This window comes from Lissotriton helveticus, chromosome 3_1, assembly GCF_964261635.1.
Source record: "Lissotriton helveticus chromosome 3_1, aLisHel1.1, whole genome shotgun sequence".
In the NCBI taxonomy this organism is placed as follows: domain Eukaryota; kingdom Metazoa; phylum Chordata; class Amphibia; order Caudata; family Salamandridae; genus Lissotriton; species Lissotriton helveticus.
In genome coordinates, this window is record NC_136061.1 from 35,904,040 (window position 1) to 35,921,389 (window position 17,350).

At 46.5% G+C, this 17,350-nt stretch overlaps 1 protein-coding gene across 4 annotated transcripts in view; it reads left to right on the plus strand.

Annotated features, from left to right (window-relative positions):
* Window positions 1–17,350, plus strand: part of SPEG (striated muscle enriched protein kinase) — a 1,484,310-nt gene that overhangs the window by 861,873 nt on the left and 605,087 nt on the right. For all 4 annotated transcript variants that reach the window (XM_078679189.1, XM_078679190.1, XM_078679187.1 and 1 more), the window contains exon 11: window positions 14,365–14,523. In XM_078679189.1, the coding sequence (XP_078535315.1) occupies window positions 14,365–14,523 (159 nt within the window). The remainder of the gene's footprint in view (window positions 1–14,364; window positions 14,524–17,350) is intronic.

Below are 17,350 nucleotides of genomic sequence, written 5' to 3' on the forward strand. Positions count from 1 at the left end.
TTGATCTGTCTGGACCCCTCCTTGTTCAGACCATTTCTTGATTTCATCGGGAGTAGCATGTAACTGGATATCTATGACATCTTGAGTAGGGTCCTTAACTGTCATACATGTAGTCGGATCTGGAGTATGTGTCATGTTAACTGGAATGTCTGGAGTCTGTGCTGTAAGCTTGGCTGTGCGGTCTGCTAGATCATTACCTTGGGAAATAATGTCAGTAACTTTCGTATGTGCTTTGCATTTCATAATAGCAATGGATGTCGGTAAATGTATGGCATCTAACAGGGCTTGAATAAGGAGACCATGCTGAATCTTGGTTCCATGAGAAGTCATGAAACCTCTCTCCTGCCAGAGCACTCCGAAGTCGTGTACAGCTCCGAATGCGTAACGTGAATCTGTGTAAACATTAACTTTCAGGTTCTTGGCGTGTATACAGGCTTGTGTCAGAGCGACTAGCTCTGCTGCTTGAGCGGACGGGGTATCAATACGGTGTGTTTCAATAACTTCAGTGTCAGTAGTCACTGCATACGCGGCGACTAGTTCTCCTGTACTAGTTCTCATACATGAACCATCCACATAAAGTGTCAGGTCGGGGTCTGGTAACGGAATGTCTGTCAGGTCTTGTCTTGGCTTTGTCGTAATGTTAACTACTTCCACACAGTCATGTGTGGCTGGATTTGAATTAACTGATGGTAACAGTGTAGCAGGATTCAGGACGTTGCAGCGTCTAATTTCTATGTGTGGCTGGAACAGTGTCAATTCATAACCTGTTAAACGTGCAATTGTCAAGTGCTGTGTTTGTGTTCGGTTTAAAAGAACTTCTACGGAGTGTGGAACTTGTACTGTCAGAGTATGTCCTAAAACTATGGAATCACTTTGTCTGATAGCTAGTGCTGTGGCTGCAACTGACTTGAGGCACACAGGCAACGCCTGGGCGACTGGATCTAATGTGCTCGAAAAATAAGCACAGGGCTTGTATTGTCCTGCTTGATCTTGTGTGAGAACAGATAATGCTGTACCTTCGCGTTCAGTAACGAAAAGTGTAAAAGGCTTACTGTAGTTCGGTGTAGCTAGAACTGGAGCTTGACATAAAGCTTTCTTTAACTCGTTGAAACTAAGTGTATGTTCAGATGTCCAAGGGAGGACAGTCGATACGGCTGCCTCCTGTGTCGTTAACTGTATCAGTGGCTTGGCTAGAAATGCATACTGGGGAATCCATTGTCTACAATATGAAGTAAGGCCGATAAAGGCACGTACCTCCTTCTGGGTTCTGGGCTGGGGAAGACTCGCTATTAACTGGACACGGTCTGGTGTCAACTGCCTACCCCACTTGGACAGCAAGTGTCCTAAGTATACCACTTGCTGGACACAGAATTGAAGCTTAGAAGGGGACACCTTGTGCCCCATCTCGGCTAGGAAATACAGAACTGTCAGTGACGCTCGCTCGCAGTCACGTTCAGAACGGGCTGTGATCAGTAGATCATCGACATACTGGAGTAGGGCAGTGTCAGTTGGCATGTGAATGTTGTCTAGTTGTCTCTTGAGTGCTTGACTGTAAATACTAGGGCTTTCTGTGAAACCTTGAGGAGCGCGTGTGAACATATAGCTCCTTCCATTTAAACAAAATCCGAAAAGAAACTGGCTGTCTGGATGAATTGGAACACTGAAAAATGCATTCTTGAGGTCAATAACAGTGAAGAACGTGGCTTCGGAATCAATGGCCGTTAATAGGGAAGAGATGTCTGGGACAACTGGGTACTGCGGAATAATACATTTGTTAAGCTCTCGTAAATCAATCACTAATCGATATACTGGGGGTGCATTTGGATCAGTACGTTTCATGACTGGAATGATCGGAGAATTACATACATTGGAGTCAGTTTCTACAACTACTCCTTGAGCCATGAGCTCGTCTATAATTTTGGATAAGGCTGCTACAGCCTCGGGTGGCAATCTGTACTGCCTGATTCGTGGTAACACTACACCTGGTTTGAGAGTCACACGATGGGGTGTGATTTGCATGTAACCTACATCAGTTGGACCTTGCGCCCATAAGTGCTGTGGAACATTAGACAATCTTGAATCAAAATCTCGTAATACATAGTGACCCTTAAAGTCACGTAGGAACAGACGTATTCCCTCTGGGGAACAGCAAATAACTGCACCTAATTCTTTCAGTGTCTTAATACCTAATAGGTTTTCTGGACATGACTTAGTAAGTAACAGATCAGTAGTACGGGACAATGGACCTACTTCTAGAGTGACTGGCTTTGATATCTCATTAACTATTGGCTTTCCTGAAAATCCAAGGGAAACATTTCTTGAGCCTGAGAGCGGAGCCCCTGGAACTTCGGCATGACTAATTGTGGTCCTACTTGCCCCTGTATCGATCAAAAACTTTCTGTCTTTCCCTAATACTTGACTGTGAACATAGGGACCTTCTTGATCTACAGGTATCTCGATGAGAGGCAAGCCTACCTCCCTCTCTAGGCTGTTTCATGAATATGGCTGGTACTCTGGATACTCAGACTGTGCATACTGGTACATCTGCGATGTAACATGCTGTGTGGCAGCAATAGGCTGCGGTACTGTAACTGTCTGCTGTGCATTCTGTGACTGCGGAATCTGTGAAACTTGTTCTTGTCTAGGCGGACGTGGTCTTTCTTTAGTCTTACCAGTAGCTATGTTATGTTTCAGAACTGCACACTCGTTTATAAAATGACCTGGCTGTTTACAATAATTGCAGTTCCCTTTAACGGGAGCTGCAGGATGACTGGCTTGATTCGGACCCCTCTTCTGACTGTCTTGAGGAACAGATTGTGCAACTAGCACTTTCATTTTCGTGTCTTTCATACGTTTTCTCTCGTGTTCTTGCTCTTCCCTGATTCTATTCTGGTGATACTGGAGCATCTGGAGCATCTGGGACGGGGTATTTGCTTGCCAGGTGCTTTCGACTTTCAAAACTCGATTTTTAATTTGTGGACTTGAATTCTCGACTAATTTGGTAACGAAAAGGTGAGGGTATGACTCACTACTTGTCTTGAGACCACTGTTAATACTAAAACATTTCTCAAATCTAGAATAAAAATCACTAATATCTTCATCTTGTTTCTGTTTACAGGCTGAGATTGCATCCCAGTCTTCTTTTCTAGTTGTCAATAATCTGGGTAAAACTTGAATCAATAATTCTGGTAATTCTTTACATTTATCTCCAAGACCGGTACCTGGTACTCGTGCCTTGTCTTCAGCTTCTAGAGCTGCCCTGTCGATCTTTTTCTCTCCCACTTCCCATTCTTTTTCCTTTAGCTTTTCATACACCCCTGCGGGTAACAGGACCTTTAACATTTTAATGATATCTGGGTAAGTGTATTCTCCCATACGGAGCATGTCTTTTAATTCTCTATGGAACCCTGCTGGATCTTTATCATGACAGGGAATTAATTTCTTCATTTCAAGAAGTTCCATCTTTGAAATCGGAGTGTATACAAACACTCGTTGCATTACGCCACCCGCCCCTTGGACTGGGTGGACTTCTCGTAACGGATTCTGTCTGTCTATGTAGAATGATTTACTTTCTGGGGGTGAGACATGAACAAAATGCGGATTCAGAAACGTTCTATACTTGTGACGCTGTTCTAGAATGATACTGATTAAATCGGTGCCTAGACCTCTCCATCTATACTGGAGTAACTCGTTCAGGACATCGTGCAACGGACCTGGATCAGAATGTTGATCCTCATACAGAGTAATGAGGTACTGGATCATATACATACCCACCAGTCGTTGCTCGGCTGGGGGCAGTTTCAGAAACATTTGTGCCACTATTTCGTCTGGAAAAGTGGTAGAATCAGTAATCCATCGGACTGCTGATCGGGCTAGTTCTTGTTCGTGCATAGTACTTAATTCACTGTAACCGACTCGTGATTTCAGAATGTGATCGGTAGCTTGGAATACTTGTTCTAGAGAACCTTGTTCTGGTGCTGGATGATGAAAAATAGACTTGTGTTCTAGACGTAAATGGCGATCTGGAAATCTAGATTTTCCTACATACGCTATTCTGGCGGGATTCTCGTCTTCCTCTTCAGGATCAGAGATACTTTCTTTCTCGCTTACTTGTGCTGCTTTACGCTGTTCGTGTATCTTTACTATCTCTTTACGGATTTTCTTGTACATACTCTCCATAGCACTAATGGTCTTGTGCTTACCCTCGGCTATATTATCACTCCACCTTGTCAGGATTCTCATTTCGGCGGGATCTTTAGACGGGTAATCTTGTTCTCTTATTAGACAATTGATCAGGAACTTTAATATCATGAGCTGAATCTCGGCTTTCCTTTGAGACATAATCTCGCCAATACTTTCTGGATCATCCCCTGTACGGATGAAACGATATATTCTGTCTAGATCTTCTTTCATATTCGGCAAGGTGACTAGATACTCGGTCACTCTCCTTACACGTAAGGAATATAAAACCATATTATATTCGCCTGGAACTGGATCATAGACACATTCGTTAAGGGTTTGCCTGATTTCTGTAACAGACTGATGTTTGGGCGTACGCTGTAACGCTTGATCATGTAATTCGAGTAATGTTAAACGCTTGTGTGGCGGCGGGGTTTGAGGAAGACCTCCTCCCGCGGCCCCTAAACTGGAATCGTCGACTGACATTCTTCGTCCTGGCAGGGTCGGTAATTGTAACGTGGGCTGGACTTGTATGGCGGACTGGGCCGGGGGAGCTGTTAAGGGCACCCCGGTGTCTGGAGGAGCAGGAAGTGCCTGATTTACAGGGACTGGCGGAGCGCGAACGGGATTTGCATATTCGGGGACTGTGTCGTCCAGATAGGACGAAATAAAAATATCAGCTGCGGTCGGTTTGTGACGTAGCTTGGTCGGAACTAATGGTGGCGGGAAATTACTAGATGCCTCTGGGGTCGCCTTTGGCACACCTTCGGCACGAAGAGGATACATACCCTTAATGAGGGCATGCCTCTGTCTGTCTGACTGTTCGGTTTTGACTTGTTCACCTATCTCGATTAATTCTCTTTCTTGGGCTCGTTCTTGGGATTCTCTACTTAACTCTGACTTCCTGACTTCCTTTTCAGTTCTTTTATGAGCTTCCTTACGCCATAACTCGATGGCATCTTTCTGTGACTGTCTGGCTTTCTTTTTCCATAATGCTTCTTCTACTCGCATGATACATTCGGCATCCCATGTACCCGATACGGGCCATCTGTACTTCTCGTCTAACTGTTTGGTATACTCTACCCATAAATCTAGATACAATATGGCGCTTATGCCATGTTTCTGATACATAAAATGACCTGGACTGTCCCTGGGCGGGACAGGAACTGCTTCTTCTAATAAACCCTTTCTAGTTTTTAACTGACGTAACTTGGAAAAGAGCGGCATTGTAAACTTGAATCGGAACACAATACAATACACAAAGAACAATAACAATTGGGAAAACAATTCAGGCATACCACGATATTGGAAATACATTGAACAACATCATAACATAACAGTTCGGACAGAATACTACCTGAAAATACTGAAAACAGAAACAGAACAGATTTTCTCGAGAACGGAACAGACTAGAGTTACTGGATGCACTGCTGTAACAGTACGGAACATACCGGTCCCATAAAGGGACGCATCAAGACCCGTATCCACCTAGGTGAACACTCCGTTTGTGAGTCTGGGCACCACCAACCCACGGACCAGGAGTCAATTTAGATTGGTCCTGTCTAGATACTACCCCAGCAATGGTACTCACCGGGCAGCACGGAACGGAAAGCCTCGGACGGGACTGGACTGCTACGACGACGAACTTCGGACTTCAGTTACGGGTGGGCCTCCGGATACCTCGGACCTTGGACTCTCGGCTTGGGCTCTGGTCGGGACTCGCCGCGTTCCTCCACCGTCTCGTTCGGATGCTGGACCGCCTCCTCCGTCTCCTCCGTGGGCCTGAGGGATACTTGAGGCAGAAATATCTGCACGTGGCCGGTATGGTTCCGTCACGGCTGCAGAGGGTCAGGGGGTCGGCGTGGCTTCACCGACGCGTGGGGAAAGGGCAAGTCCCTATTCGGGCGCCATTATGTGGTATATAAATAAATAATACCGGATCTATTTTTGAATGAATGAATGAAATAACAGATAGCTCAATAAAATAAGAGTCAAGATTCGAGGTAGTAGGAGTTTCTGCAGGTTTATTACAGCATAAGGACAGGATCAGGACAACCTGCATAGGAACAGAGGTAACAGGGCCCGGCAGCTGCCGGGGCTGGGTCAGGAATGAGCGCGCTAACTTTTAATAACAATACATTGACTTATATACATAGCGCAAACACATAGCATTACATTGCAGTAGGCGTAGCAGTGGGTGGAGCAGAAGGCGTGACGCGTAGCAGTCGCGAGAGATAACAGTAAAAGTAGGTGTAACTGGGAGTATACATAGACATGTGATGCAAACGTAACAGAATATGTCATGAATGGGGCGGAAACATAGGAGGGGGCTACCTAAGGAGCCGGGACCTCTAACCTAATGGTGCGCGAAAACTGGCAATGACGTGTTACTAGGAGAAGCTGGGGGCTATGAACTCTGTGCTAGGAGCAGAGACTAGAGTCTGGAGGGTCGGAGCGACATGTACCTAAACCCTATCTGGTATCTGATGTTTAGGGAACATGTTGATATAAACTAGGAGTCATGAGGGGAAAAGCTAACTTGATTCTAAGACTGGACCATACATTATTCTACATGAAATGCGTGATGAGGAATATTAAATGACCAGTAAATGCAGTATTTCTCTAACATGGAGACGAGAAGGCTAGACAATGACGGAAACTATTGATGCAGTTCAGTAGCTTAGGAATGCAGAGAAGGAGGACTGAACTGATAGCTGGAACTATAACATACTTTTGGCAGACTCAGAGGCAGAGCCAAGCTGCACCGGGCACTGCGAGGCAGGAAGTAAGTGAAGGGTCGAGGATACAGGTGGGGGCTATATCGCTCCTCAGCGAGGCTTCAGGAGACAGGAGCTGAATCTGTGGTCCGGGCCCTGTTGAGGCCTGGAAACGGGGACTTTACAATGGAATAACGTGCACACTAAGAAACGTGGCTACATAACTTTACATAGGCCTGATATTCGTAGTATTCACGAGGACTGGAAACTAACATATCAGAGGTGGACACAACTGTAATTGCGTCATTAATCAGACATGGGGAATAACATATGCATATTGGTCATGCACACATAACATATGATGGATGAGGCGTAGGGACACAGAACATGGCAAAATTTACTTTTCCACACCACAATGACTGGCTGTTGAAGCCGACCTGGCCCAAGGCAGTCATCTCCCACCTTCACCCTACAGTGGACCTCCTGCATTCACTGGGGATCTCTATAAATGTGCTGAAGTCACACCTGACTCCTTCTCAGATGCTCCCTTTCATCTGAGCAGTTCTGGACACAGTGCAGTTTCAGGCCTATTCTCCAGCTCAGCGAGTTCAGGATATTTAGGTTATCCTGGATTTCAGTGAGACTGACTCTGAGGCTGTTGGGCCTCATGGCAACCTGCATCCTGTTGGTAAAGAATGCCAGGTGGTGTATGCAGGCTCTCCAGTAGGACCTGAAGTTCCAGTGGGCACCGCATCGAGGAAGTCTCACTGACATGGTCCAGATCTCGGAAGGAACTGTGAGAGATCTGCAGTGGTGGTTGACGAACCGTGATTGGGTCATCGCAGACCCTTCACCAACCAAAATTAAGGGTGGTGACAGATACGTCACTTCTGGGATGGGGCGGGCATCTGTGAGAGGTGGGGTTCAGGGGACACTGGTCTCCGGCGGAGTCAGGACTCCATATAAATCTGTTGGAGGTCCGAGCGATTCGATTGGCATTGAAAGCATTTCTTCCCTCTGTCAAGGGGTAAGTAGTGCATGTGTTCACAGACAACACCACCGCCATGTGGCACTGCAACAAGCAGAGTGGGGTCATGGATCCTTTGTCGAGAGACCCTGTGTCTCTGGACTTGGTTGGAACAGCAGGGCATAACCCTGAAGGTTCAACACCTGACAGGTTCTTTGTACGCTTGGGTGGAGAAACTCAGCCGATGATGCCTAGCGGATCACGAATGGCGTCTCGAGTCAGAGGTGGCGCAGATATTTTTCAGCAGTGGGGGTTGGTTAGATTTGTTCACCTCTGAAGAGAACGTGCAGTGTAAGCAATATTGTGCAACGGAGTTTCCAAGGCAGCTGTTGCTCGGCTACGCCTTTTGTTGCAAGTGGAGCTCAGGCCTACTGTACACCTTTCTGCATATACCATTCCTGCCCAGGGTTCTGAAGAAGATCAAAAGTGACTGGGCCCAAGTCATTCTTGTGGCTCCGGACTGGGCAAGGAGAGTCTGGTATCCATAGCGTCTGAAGATGAGCGTCGATCCTCCGATCAGGTTGCCCCTTTGGGAGGTTCTTATGTCGCAGCAGCAAGGGAGGGTTCTCCACATGCACGTTTCAACTCTGTGCCTCCATGCGTGGAGATGGCGCATCGGCAGTTGATGGCTTTTGACCTTCCTCCTGAAGTTTGTAATGTTATTCTGCCTGCCAGGTGGTCCTCCACTAAGACAGTATACTCCTGCCGTTGGTAGAAATTTGTATTATACTGTACAGAAATGTATGTTGATCTTCTTTCTGCTTCTCTTTCTACTGTCCTGTTAGTCATTCTAACCCTTGCCCAACCCCTGTTGGGAACTCTCATGGGTAATCTCTCTGCTCTGTCTGCTTTTTTGCGACTGCCAGACCCACCCTCTCTCCTCAAGTCTCCTGTTGTAAATAGATTTCTAAATGGGCTGGCTCACTACTTCCCACCCATGCCCTTTGTTATGCCACAGTGGGACCTTAATATTGTCCTCACCTACCTGATGTGTGCTTCATTGGAGCCTCTACACAATTGTCCCCTCCGGCAGGTGACCATCAAAACTGACTCCTTAGTAGCAATGACATGGGTCCACAGAGTGAATGAGTTGCAGGCGTTATCTTGCTTGCCTCCCTATCTAATCTCCTTTCCGTACAGAGTGATGCTTCGCAACCAGGCTTCCTTTTTGCCCAAAGTTGTGACCCCATTCCATCTGGGTCAATCCTTCACGTTGCCCATCTTCTTTGCTCCCCCGTGTCCCTCCAAGCAAGAGGAGTGTCTCTGCTGACTGGACCAAAAAAGAGCATTGACGTTCTACCTCGACCCACAAAAGGGTTCCGGGTGGACAACCAACTCTTCTTGGGATAAATGGGAGCAAAGAAGGGGAGAGCAGTACAGAAAAGGACCATTTCTCGCTGGGTCGTTCTCCGCATTATTATCTGCTATGCCTTGGCAAAGAAGCAGCCCCCTGAGGGATTTAGGGCCCATTCCTCCAGGGGAAAGGTTCGACTACGGCCTTGGCTCGGGGTGTCCCGGTCCAAGACATCTGTCAGGCAGCAACATGGGCATCATTGCACACGTTTGCAAAGCTTTTACTGCCTGGATGGTCAGGTCCGCAGGGACGTGCGCTTTGTCCACTCGGTCCTGCAGGACATTCAAGTTTAAGGTATTGGTCTGCAGCCCACCGCTGGGATGGTATGGCTTGGAAGTAAGGAATTTGCAGCTAGAAGTCACATGAACAAGTTACTTACCTTCGGCAACGCATTATCTGGTAGAGACTCCAGCTGTAGATTCCTTATGGCCCCACCCATGCCTCCCCACTTTGCAGGCTAATATTAAGGAGCTAGTGTTACTCCTCCTTTCAGGTCCCTAGTGTTGCACACGACTGCGTCAGTTACTTCGTGGCTCTGTGCTTCTGGCGTGGAAAAAACAGACGTACGCGTCCATAGGTGGGGCCTCAAGCTCAAGGGGTATTGCTCAGCAACGATTTCCAGATTCAGCCTGACTCCTGGGAAATTCAAAGGTAAGGAATCTGCAGCTAGGTAGAGTCTCTACCAGAATAATGCATTACTGAAGGTAAGTAACTCGTTCGATGTGTGCAATGAGTCAAACACCCTGCTGCCATGGAGCTGAAATAGCTTGTCCCGCGAGTGCGCCACCATGATACCCAAGTAGCAAAATTTATCCAATTTCCACCGTAAACCAATACAAGGCAGCTGACCAACCGCAGTCCCCACCAGGACAGAAAGATGGAACAACTGGGACTTACTACAATTAATATGCAGACCCAAATGGCTCCAAAATCGTCCAGTAACCGGACGTGGATCCCTAAGGAGTCTCGTTGGGCCCTGAGGTAAACAAAGTGAATTGTCAACATAGAGTGATAAGACATTGTTACAGGGATTCTGCTCAGACACAGAACTGTGCATAGAGACTTAGGACCTCAGTGATTTGGGGTGTGCTAAAACTCACCTTAGTACCCAAAATCCCCTTCCAGACTAGCAATCAGTGTCACATTAGCTCTTTGTCCTATAGCAAGGAAACCAATGATTAGACAACCTAGAACAGGCGACTTAGGATCATCTCAGGAATGGTAGGAAATGAGAACACTCTTTTGTTATACGTTCATACCAGTCCACAACAGGAGTAAAATAGAGACACAGTAAGGTTAAAATGTTTATTTTAACGACGTGATCTCAAGCGCAGTATTTTAATCAACATAAGCATACATATGATTAAGAAAATTACGGTCAGCATGGTTACAATTCCATAAAATACAAAAGGAGCAATCATATTATAATGATAGTGCAGACAGGTGATAAAAGCGCCTATTTGAAGCACCCTCCTTCTCTAGGAACTATGTCTTATAAAACTATAGAAGAGCTTTCTTAGGGGCACCCCATTTACCTGTCCGCTCAGTAAGTGTAAATTACATTAGGATCGGTTAGTCTCTCTGCATGCCTGGAATCTTTCAAGTGTGTTCAATTCTGGCAAGTCTGCTATGATAAAGGCGCCAGAATTCTACTCGGCTTGCAGCTGCCAAATTTTTGTGTCTAGAATGTGTTACACGGACACGCCGATAAACAGGCTTGCACTGTATGATAACCTTGGTGGCTCAGCACTCACTGTACAGACTGGGGACACAATGTATGTCTAGAGATGTCGAAAAACAAACCTTTTCTCATGTATAGACCTTCGTGTAAGCTAACTGCAAAAACAGCTAAGCAGTGTAGGGTGCAAAAAAGCAGCAAAAAGAAAAATGGCATTTAAACTCCTAATAAGCCATGCTAACTTAACATGCACGCAGAAAGAGGCCCATAAACTACACTCCAACATGCTTTGTCTCTCCCAGCACTATTTATCCTATCATGCAACTCCCACACCGCAAGGGTCTCCTTTGCGAGAGTGAACAGAAGCAGGAAGAGGGGACACCCCTGCTATGTCCTTCTACCTAGATCCAACCTGTTGGACTGGAAAGGACATACCCAACCCTGGCACCCGGCTCAATATAAAGCAGTTTAACCCAACCTCGAAATTGTGGCCTAAACTTCATGATCTGCAGAACCTCTAGCAAGTAACCCCAATTGACCATATTGAAAGCCTTAATTTTACAGGGTACAGGAGTATGTACTGGATTTCCAAAGTTTTTGTTTTTGTTGTTCAAAAGTTCTCCTTTGCTGCTATACCATTCGCGTGTAGTTAGGAAAGATACAAATATTTTGAAAATCAAGTCAAACATCACCCAACCATCTGCCTGCACTCAACATCTCATTGCAGGCCCTGTAGTTTAGAGTTAGAAAGCGGGCTATCATTGGACACACGAGGGCCCCAGAGGGTAGCTTACATAGAACACAGTGCACCCACTCAATCAAAAAGCAAGTGGAGAGTATATCCTGCAGGAGGAAAGTCCGCAGCCAGTTTTTCAGACATTTTTGAGGATGTTGGCCCTCTGGCCCCTCAGTGAACCCCACAAACATGAGTGGCCTTCCACATCTCCCACTATGGCTGCTGTTACACTGAAGCGCTCTGTAATTTATGCAACCATTGACAGAGGTATTTCACTGAGACCTTGAGTGTGGCGGTGCAGTTTCTCGCTTCCATCACTCTGCTTCTGGTATTATGGATGTCCTTGCGGAGTAACACCACATCTTCCCCCACAGCTTCAATCTTGAGCTCCAGAGCCTGCGGGGGGACTTATCGCCTTCAGAATAACACCAGTGCACAAGGGGGAGTCCTCTCCCGTCACTGCATGCTTGATTAAGGGTTTTGCATCTGACACCACTAGCGGTTTCGTATATTTGTCCAATCTCCCATGCTTGGGGAGTCTTTTGTCTTTCACCATTGTTTCTCCTGCTGGACAAGAGGCAAACCCTAAGATCTGTGACGGAGAGTCAATATCAACAATCTCCAAGTGCTTGTAGGCCACATGTGCTGGATATAAATGGGCTTCCACAGGTGCTAAACAGGCACCGTGCACCAAAATCCCATCACACATTCAAGGAAACACTCCACCTGGGTCTTTATTGTCTCAACATCTGTGTTCAAGCTGAGAGTCCAGTAGACCCACACTTAGGCCACAATTCACCACTGTCTGTCGACAATCAACACCCACCAAGAGAACCCAAAGCTGGCCGCCAGGAAGTCCTCCGCATTACAGTGGCTCCAACCATCCCAGGGAATTTCCCACTAGGACCTGTCCGCCAGACAGTCATCTGGCACCAAGCCACAAAGACCCAAGTAGGGACTGAGCTCCACCAATGCCTAATGTCCTTCAGGCAGTGGCAATGACTGGACAGCAAGCCCCTGTGAACTTGCAAGGCAAGGCACATCTCCCCACAGACTCCCAGCACCTAGTCCACAGTACCTTAGGATCCTCGAGCAGGAGTCAGCAACCCCCTTACCGGTGGGGCCGATCCAGTGCCAGGAGTCAGCCGCATTGAGGCGTGGGCCCCTTGGGCTCTCAGGACCCAAGGTATGCAACTAAAAAGATGAAAGGGGTACAAGGTCGAGTGGCTTCTGACAGGTCGGACTGTCGCAGTATTCATGATGTATGTGCGCCCAACCCCTACCGACCATGCTCAGTCTTCTAGCTCCTTCACCTTGGCAACTCCAGGGCCAGATACCAAAGCGATGAGACTGGGGAGAGGTGGCCGGTCACCGCCGACCTCTGTAGGGCAGTCCCTCTGCTCAGATGGGGTGCAGTTGTCCTTCTTCCCTCGGGTGAACGGATAGAGTCATCTTTAGAGCCGCACCACGTGTTCAGGTCGCAAATCAAGAGTCACGGTGGCCACCCTGAGTGGCTTTGAGGTCGGTGACTCCACCTCAAGGCCTCTAGTACTACGGCCTCCATGCGGCTCTTGTAGTGGGCACTGGCCTGTAGTCGGGGAGGGGAGGGGGCGGTGCAAACTGAACTGTGCAGCAGGCCGCGCCGCCCTCCCCACCTGTTTGCTGTCAAAATGCAAGAGGGCAAAATAAAGCACAAAGTTGTTTCAATGCAAAAGGATTTTGCCAGATAGGGTTCTCTTTTGCAAGAGGTGTCCGCCATCTACACCCCTCCTGCGTACCTTTTAGTGGCTACTTGCTTGATTTTAGCTGTAAGAATGAAAATTAAGGCAATTGGTAAAATATCTTTCTCTTGATAATGAGCAATTAGCTTGGCTCCGCTCTGATGATGATAAAGACTCCTATGTTGCTGTGACCTGTCTGCTTGTGAGCCAGATTTCTTATGCAAGTAAAAATACATTTCGAAGCATTTAGGCAGTACTTGTCAGGCAGAGATAGAATCCCAGGCAGCTGCGTCCATCACTGAGGGACTGATCCATGCCACATTTTCAGCATACCCTCTAACTAAATGATTTGTATTTATAATCTTTAAATGGTAAGGTATGTTATTTGTATTATATGAAGACATGGCATGGGTTCTTCCCTACTGTATCTGTATGGGACACCCTTGGTCTACAAGATCACAGTTAGGATTTAATCGACTCTGATGATGGTGGTAAGCACTTCGTTGTCTGATTAACATTCAAGTTGCCAGGCTTCATTACAGAGATAGTTGTTATTCAGGACTATTTTAAGTTCGATCCTGAAATAAGTAAAGTCTCTTGCTTTGCTTTCTTATAATGAGCCGCAACGGGAGAATATTTTCACAACATTTTCTAACAAATATTGCGTCCAGTGCAGAATAATGTCAAACATGGACAATACGAAGCACCGATTATGATATTTTCTGAGAACGATTACAAGGCACGTTTACACATACACACAACACACACTCACATCCTTGAAAAGACACATGCAGGGGTACAGAGAAAGTACATTTTTTACGCACACATACCTGTAAAACATTAGCATTTGTTAAGAGTTTTAAACAAAGAAGACAGAAAGTTCACGCTATTTGCTGATGATGTGTCACTACCGTATAGTAATTGATGGATGGTAACTGAGGGCTTCTTTCAGATGAGCTGACGTGCAGTGGTGTCCTGACGGTCCGGCCTTCGGTCCAGCCGATGTTCACTCGCAAGATGGAAGACCTGGATGTAGTGGAGGGACGGACGGCCCGCCTGGACTGTAAGATCAGTGGAACCCCTCCCCCTGCTGTCACGTGGACCCACTTCGGTAATCATGTCTGTCTGTGTGTTCCTTCTGATCCCACCACTCATGTCACCTTTGCCCCTTACCTGATCTCACGTGTAATCACTCATATCTTCTGCTCTTTCGTCTCACCAACTGCCTGCTTCCTGCGATATGTATATATATATTTTTTTTCACACAAAAGAAACAAAAGTTGCACGCCAGTAATAATTAGTGAAACTTGGAAACTCGTGCACTTCCGCACACACTCTTCTCACCTCACTCGCCACGCTACATTAACTATAACTTGCGCCGACTCAATGCACTACCTACCTCCTTGGAGATTACCTAAGTCATAGGCTGTGAATTTATTGCAGTAAATAAAAAACTTATGTTGTGAGAAATGATATTATTAACCAGAGCACAGTGCATGGTAGATGGACGAGTTATCGTTTGGCGAGTGAAGTGACACTAGCGTGTACGGGAGTGCGCGACTGATGTTAATTGAAAGGTGGTGTGTAGGTATAAATGTGAGTGATAGCTATGACTTACTGTAATATGAAAGCGGTGGGTAACTGATCATTTCAACAGATAAGTCTAAGTTTGAAATGTGTTATGGTTGTGTAGTGCAAGGTGTGTTTCGCATAAATTAGGGGCCCATTATGATCGCGGACGGACTTGAGTCCGTCCGCGATCACCGAGGAGGAGGGAACCTCCGCATGGGCATGCGGAGTTCCCTCCAGTCCAATTAGGATGTGACCGCCACCCTGGCGGTCACATCCTCTATTTGTAACATTGCGGCGGGTGCGGCTTCAAGCTTCACCCTCCGCAATGTTACAAATGCATACATTGCATTTGTATGCAGAAAGCGGCAGGCACCGCGCAGTGCCTGCCGATTTCTGCATACAAATGCAGGGGGGTACCATAGGTACCCCCCATGTGCACCCCCCACCCCCCCTTTACCCAGGGGGCCCGCTACGGGCCCCCGAGGTGAAGATCCGCATGCTTTTCCTCGGCGGAGAAGCCGCCGCGGAAAAGCATGTTTTCTCAGCCATCCTAATATGTCTGGCGGTGTCTGAGAGACACCGCCACCATATTAGGCTTTTTCCGCCGCGGTTGTAAGCCAACCGCGGCGGAAAAGCGGCGGACCGAAACCAGGACCCGCCAGCCATCCTAATGTGGCGGTGGGTCTTTGGTGGGTCCGCAGAGGATTTTCCGCGTCCTCCGGGCCGGCGGTGGCTTCCGCCGGCCCGGAGGATGCGGAAAATCCTCCATCGTAATCAGCCCCTAAGTTCGAAATAAGTGTGTACATGGTGCATAAATAATAGAAAGAAGAGAACTACAACTGTAGAATTTCTGATGTTAGTGGAACTTATTTAGGTTTGTGTACCAAACCTAAATCAAGGATACCTAATTATGACCACCATGTAACCTTAGTTTATTTTTGTGAATCTCAATGGTTTTTACCATGTTAGTAACATTTTTCTAATATTTGTCTAGTTTACTTTAGTGGAGTAGAGTGTTAATAAGTGAAGTGCGGTACAATATTGTGGCGGATCCTGTTGCGGAAGTGTAGTCTGGTAGAGTATAGTATGGTATAGTGAAGTGGAGTAAAGTGGAATGAGGTATACTGGTGTACAGTATAGTGGAATACCATACAGCGGAGTGGTGTACTGGGAACTTTGAAACAATAGAGTGGCATAGAGTGTAGTGGTGTACAGTGCACTATGCAGGGGGATTGCATAAAGTGGAGTGTGGTAAAGTGAATTGGCGTCCTGTAAATATTGTACAGTGTATTCATGTATACCGTAGTGGCGTAGAATGTAGTGATAAACAATGCAGTGTTGTACAGTTTAGGGGCCTATATTGGAATATTGTGTTCTGAAATAGAGTACACTGGAGTGGCGTACAGTGGAGTGTGGAACACTTGAGTGGCGTAACCTGAAATAGCGCACGTTGGAGAGGAGTATACTGAAGTGCTATAGAGTGGATAGGGGTAAAGTCTAGTGCTGTACAGTGAACTCACGTGAAGTGGAGAGTGGTTTAGTGTAGTGTTGGAAAGTTAAAATGTGTAAAATGGAATGCCGTATATTGAACTGCCGTATAGTGCAGTGGTGCGGAGCAGTATACTGTAGACTACAGTGGGGTGGAGTGAAATACAATACAGTGCAATAGCTTATAGTGGAGTAGCATAACCTATGGTGCGGTAGAGTGAAGAACTGTAGAATGTAGTAGTGTTTACTGTAATAAACTTGAGTTTAGTGGTGTTAGCTGTTTAGATGTAGAGTGGAGTGCTATTTGGTGGACCAGCATACTGTACAGTGACGTCCAACTCTATGGGGTTAATTATTTAAGCATACGATACGGTGTAGTCACATACAGTGGGATGTGGGTTTGTGGAGTGGCGCAGAATGTACTCTTGTAAAGCGAAATAGCATACAGTTGACTGTGGTACAGTGCAGTGGCTTATAGTTTATTCCAGTGCAATGCAGTAGCGTGTAGTGTTGTAGCAGAGACTGGCATAGCGTGCACTCCAGTAGTGTACCATCAAATGGGTCATACTGGAATAGCATGTAGTGGAATAATGTAAATTGGAGAATGGTATGGTTGAATAGCATTGAGTTGTGAGCAGTACAGTTTAGGGGCGTCCAGTAAACTGAAAAGCATGTAAGTGTAATAGAATTCACAGGTGAGTAGTATAATAGCGTATAGTGGTGTACATTGCAATGGTGTGCAGTCCAATTGGGTCAAGTACAGTTGAGTAACGTACAGTGGATTAGTGTAGAATGTAGTGGTGTATATTGTAGTGTCAGAAAGAGGACTAGCATACTGGAAATTACAGTGCAGTGGCGTAACTAAACAGCTAGACAGT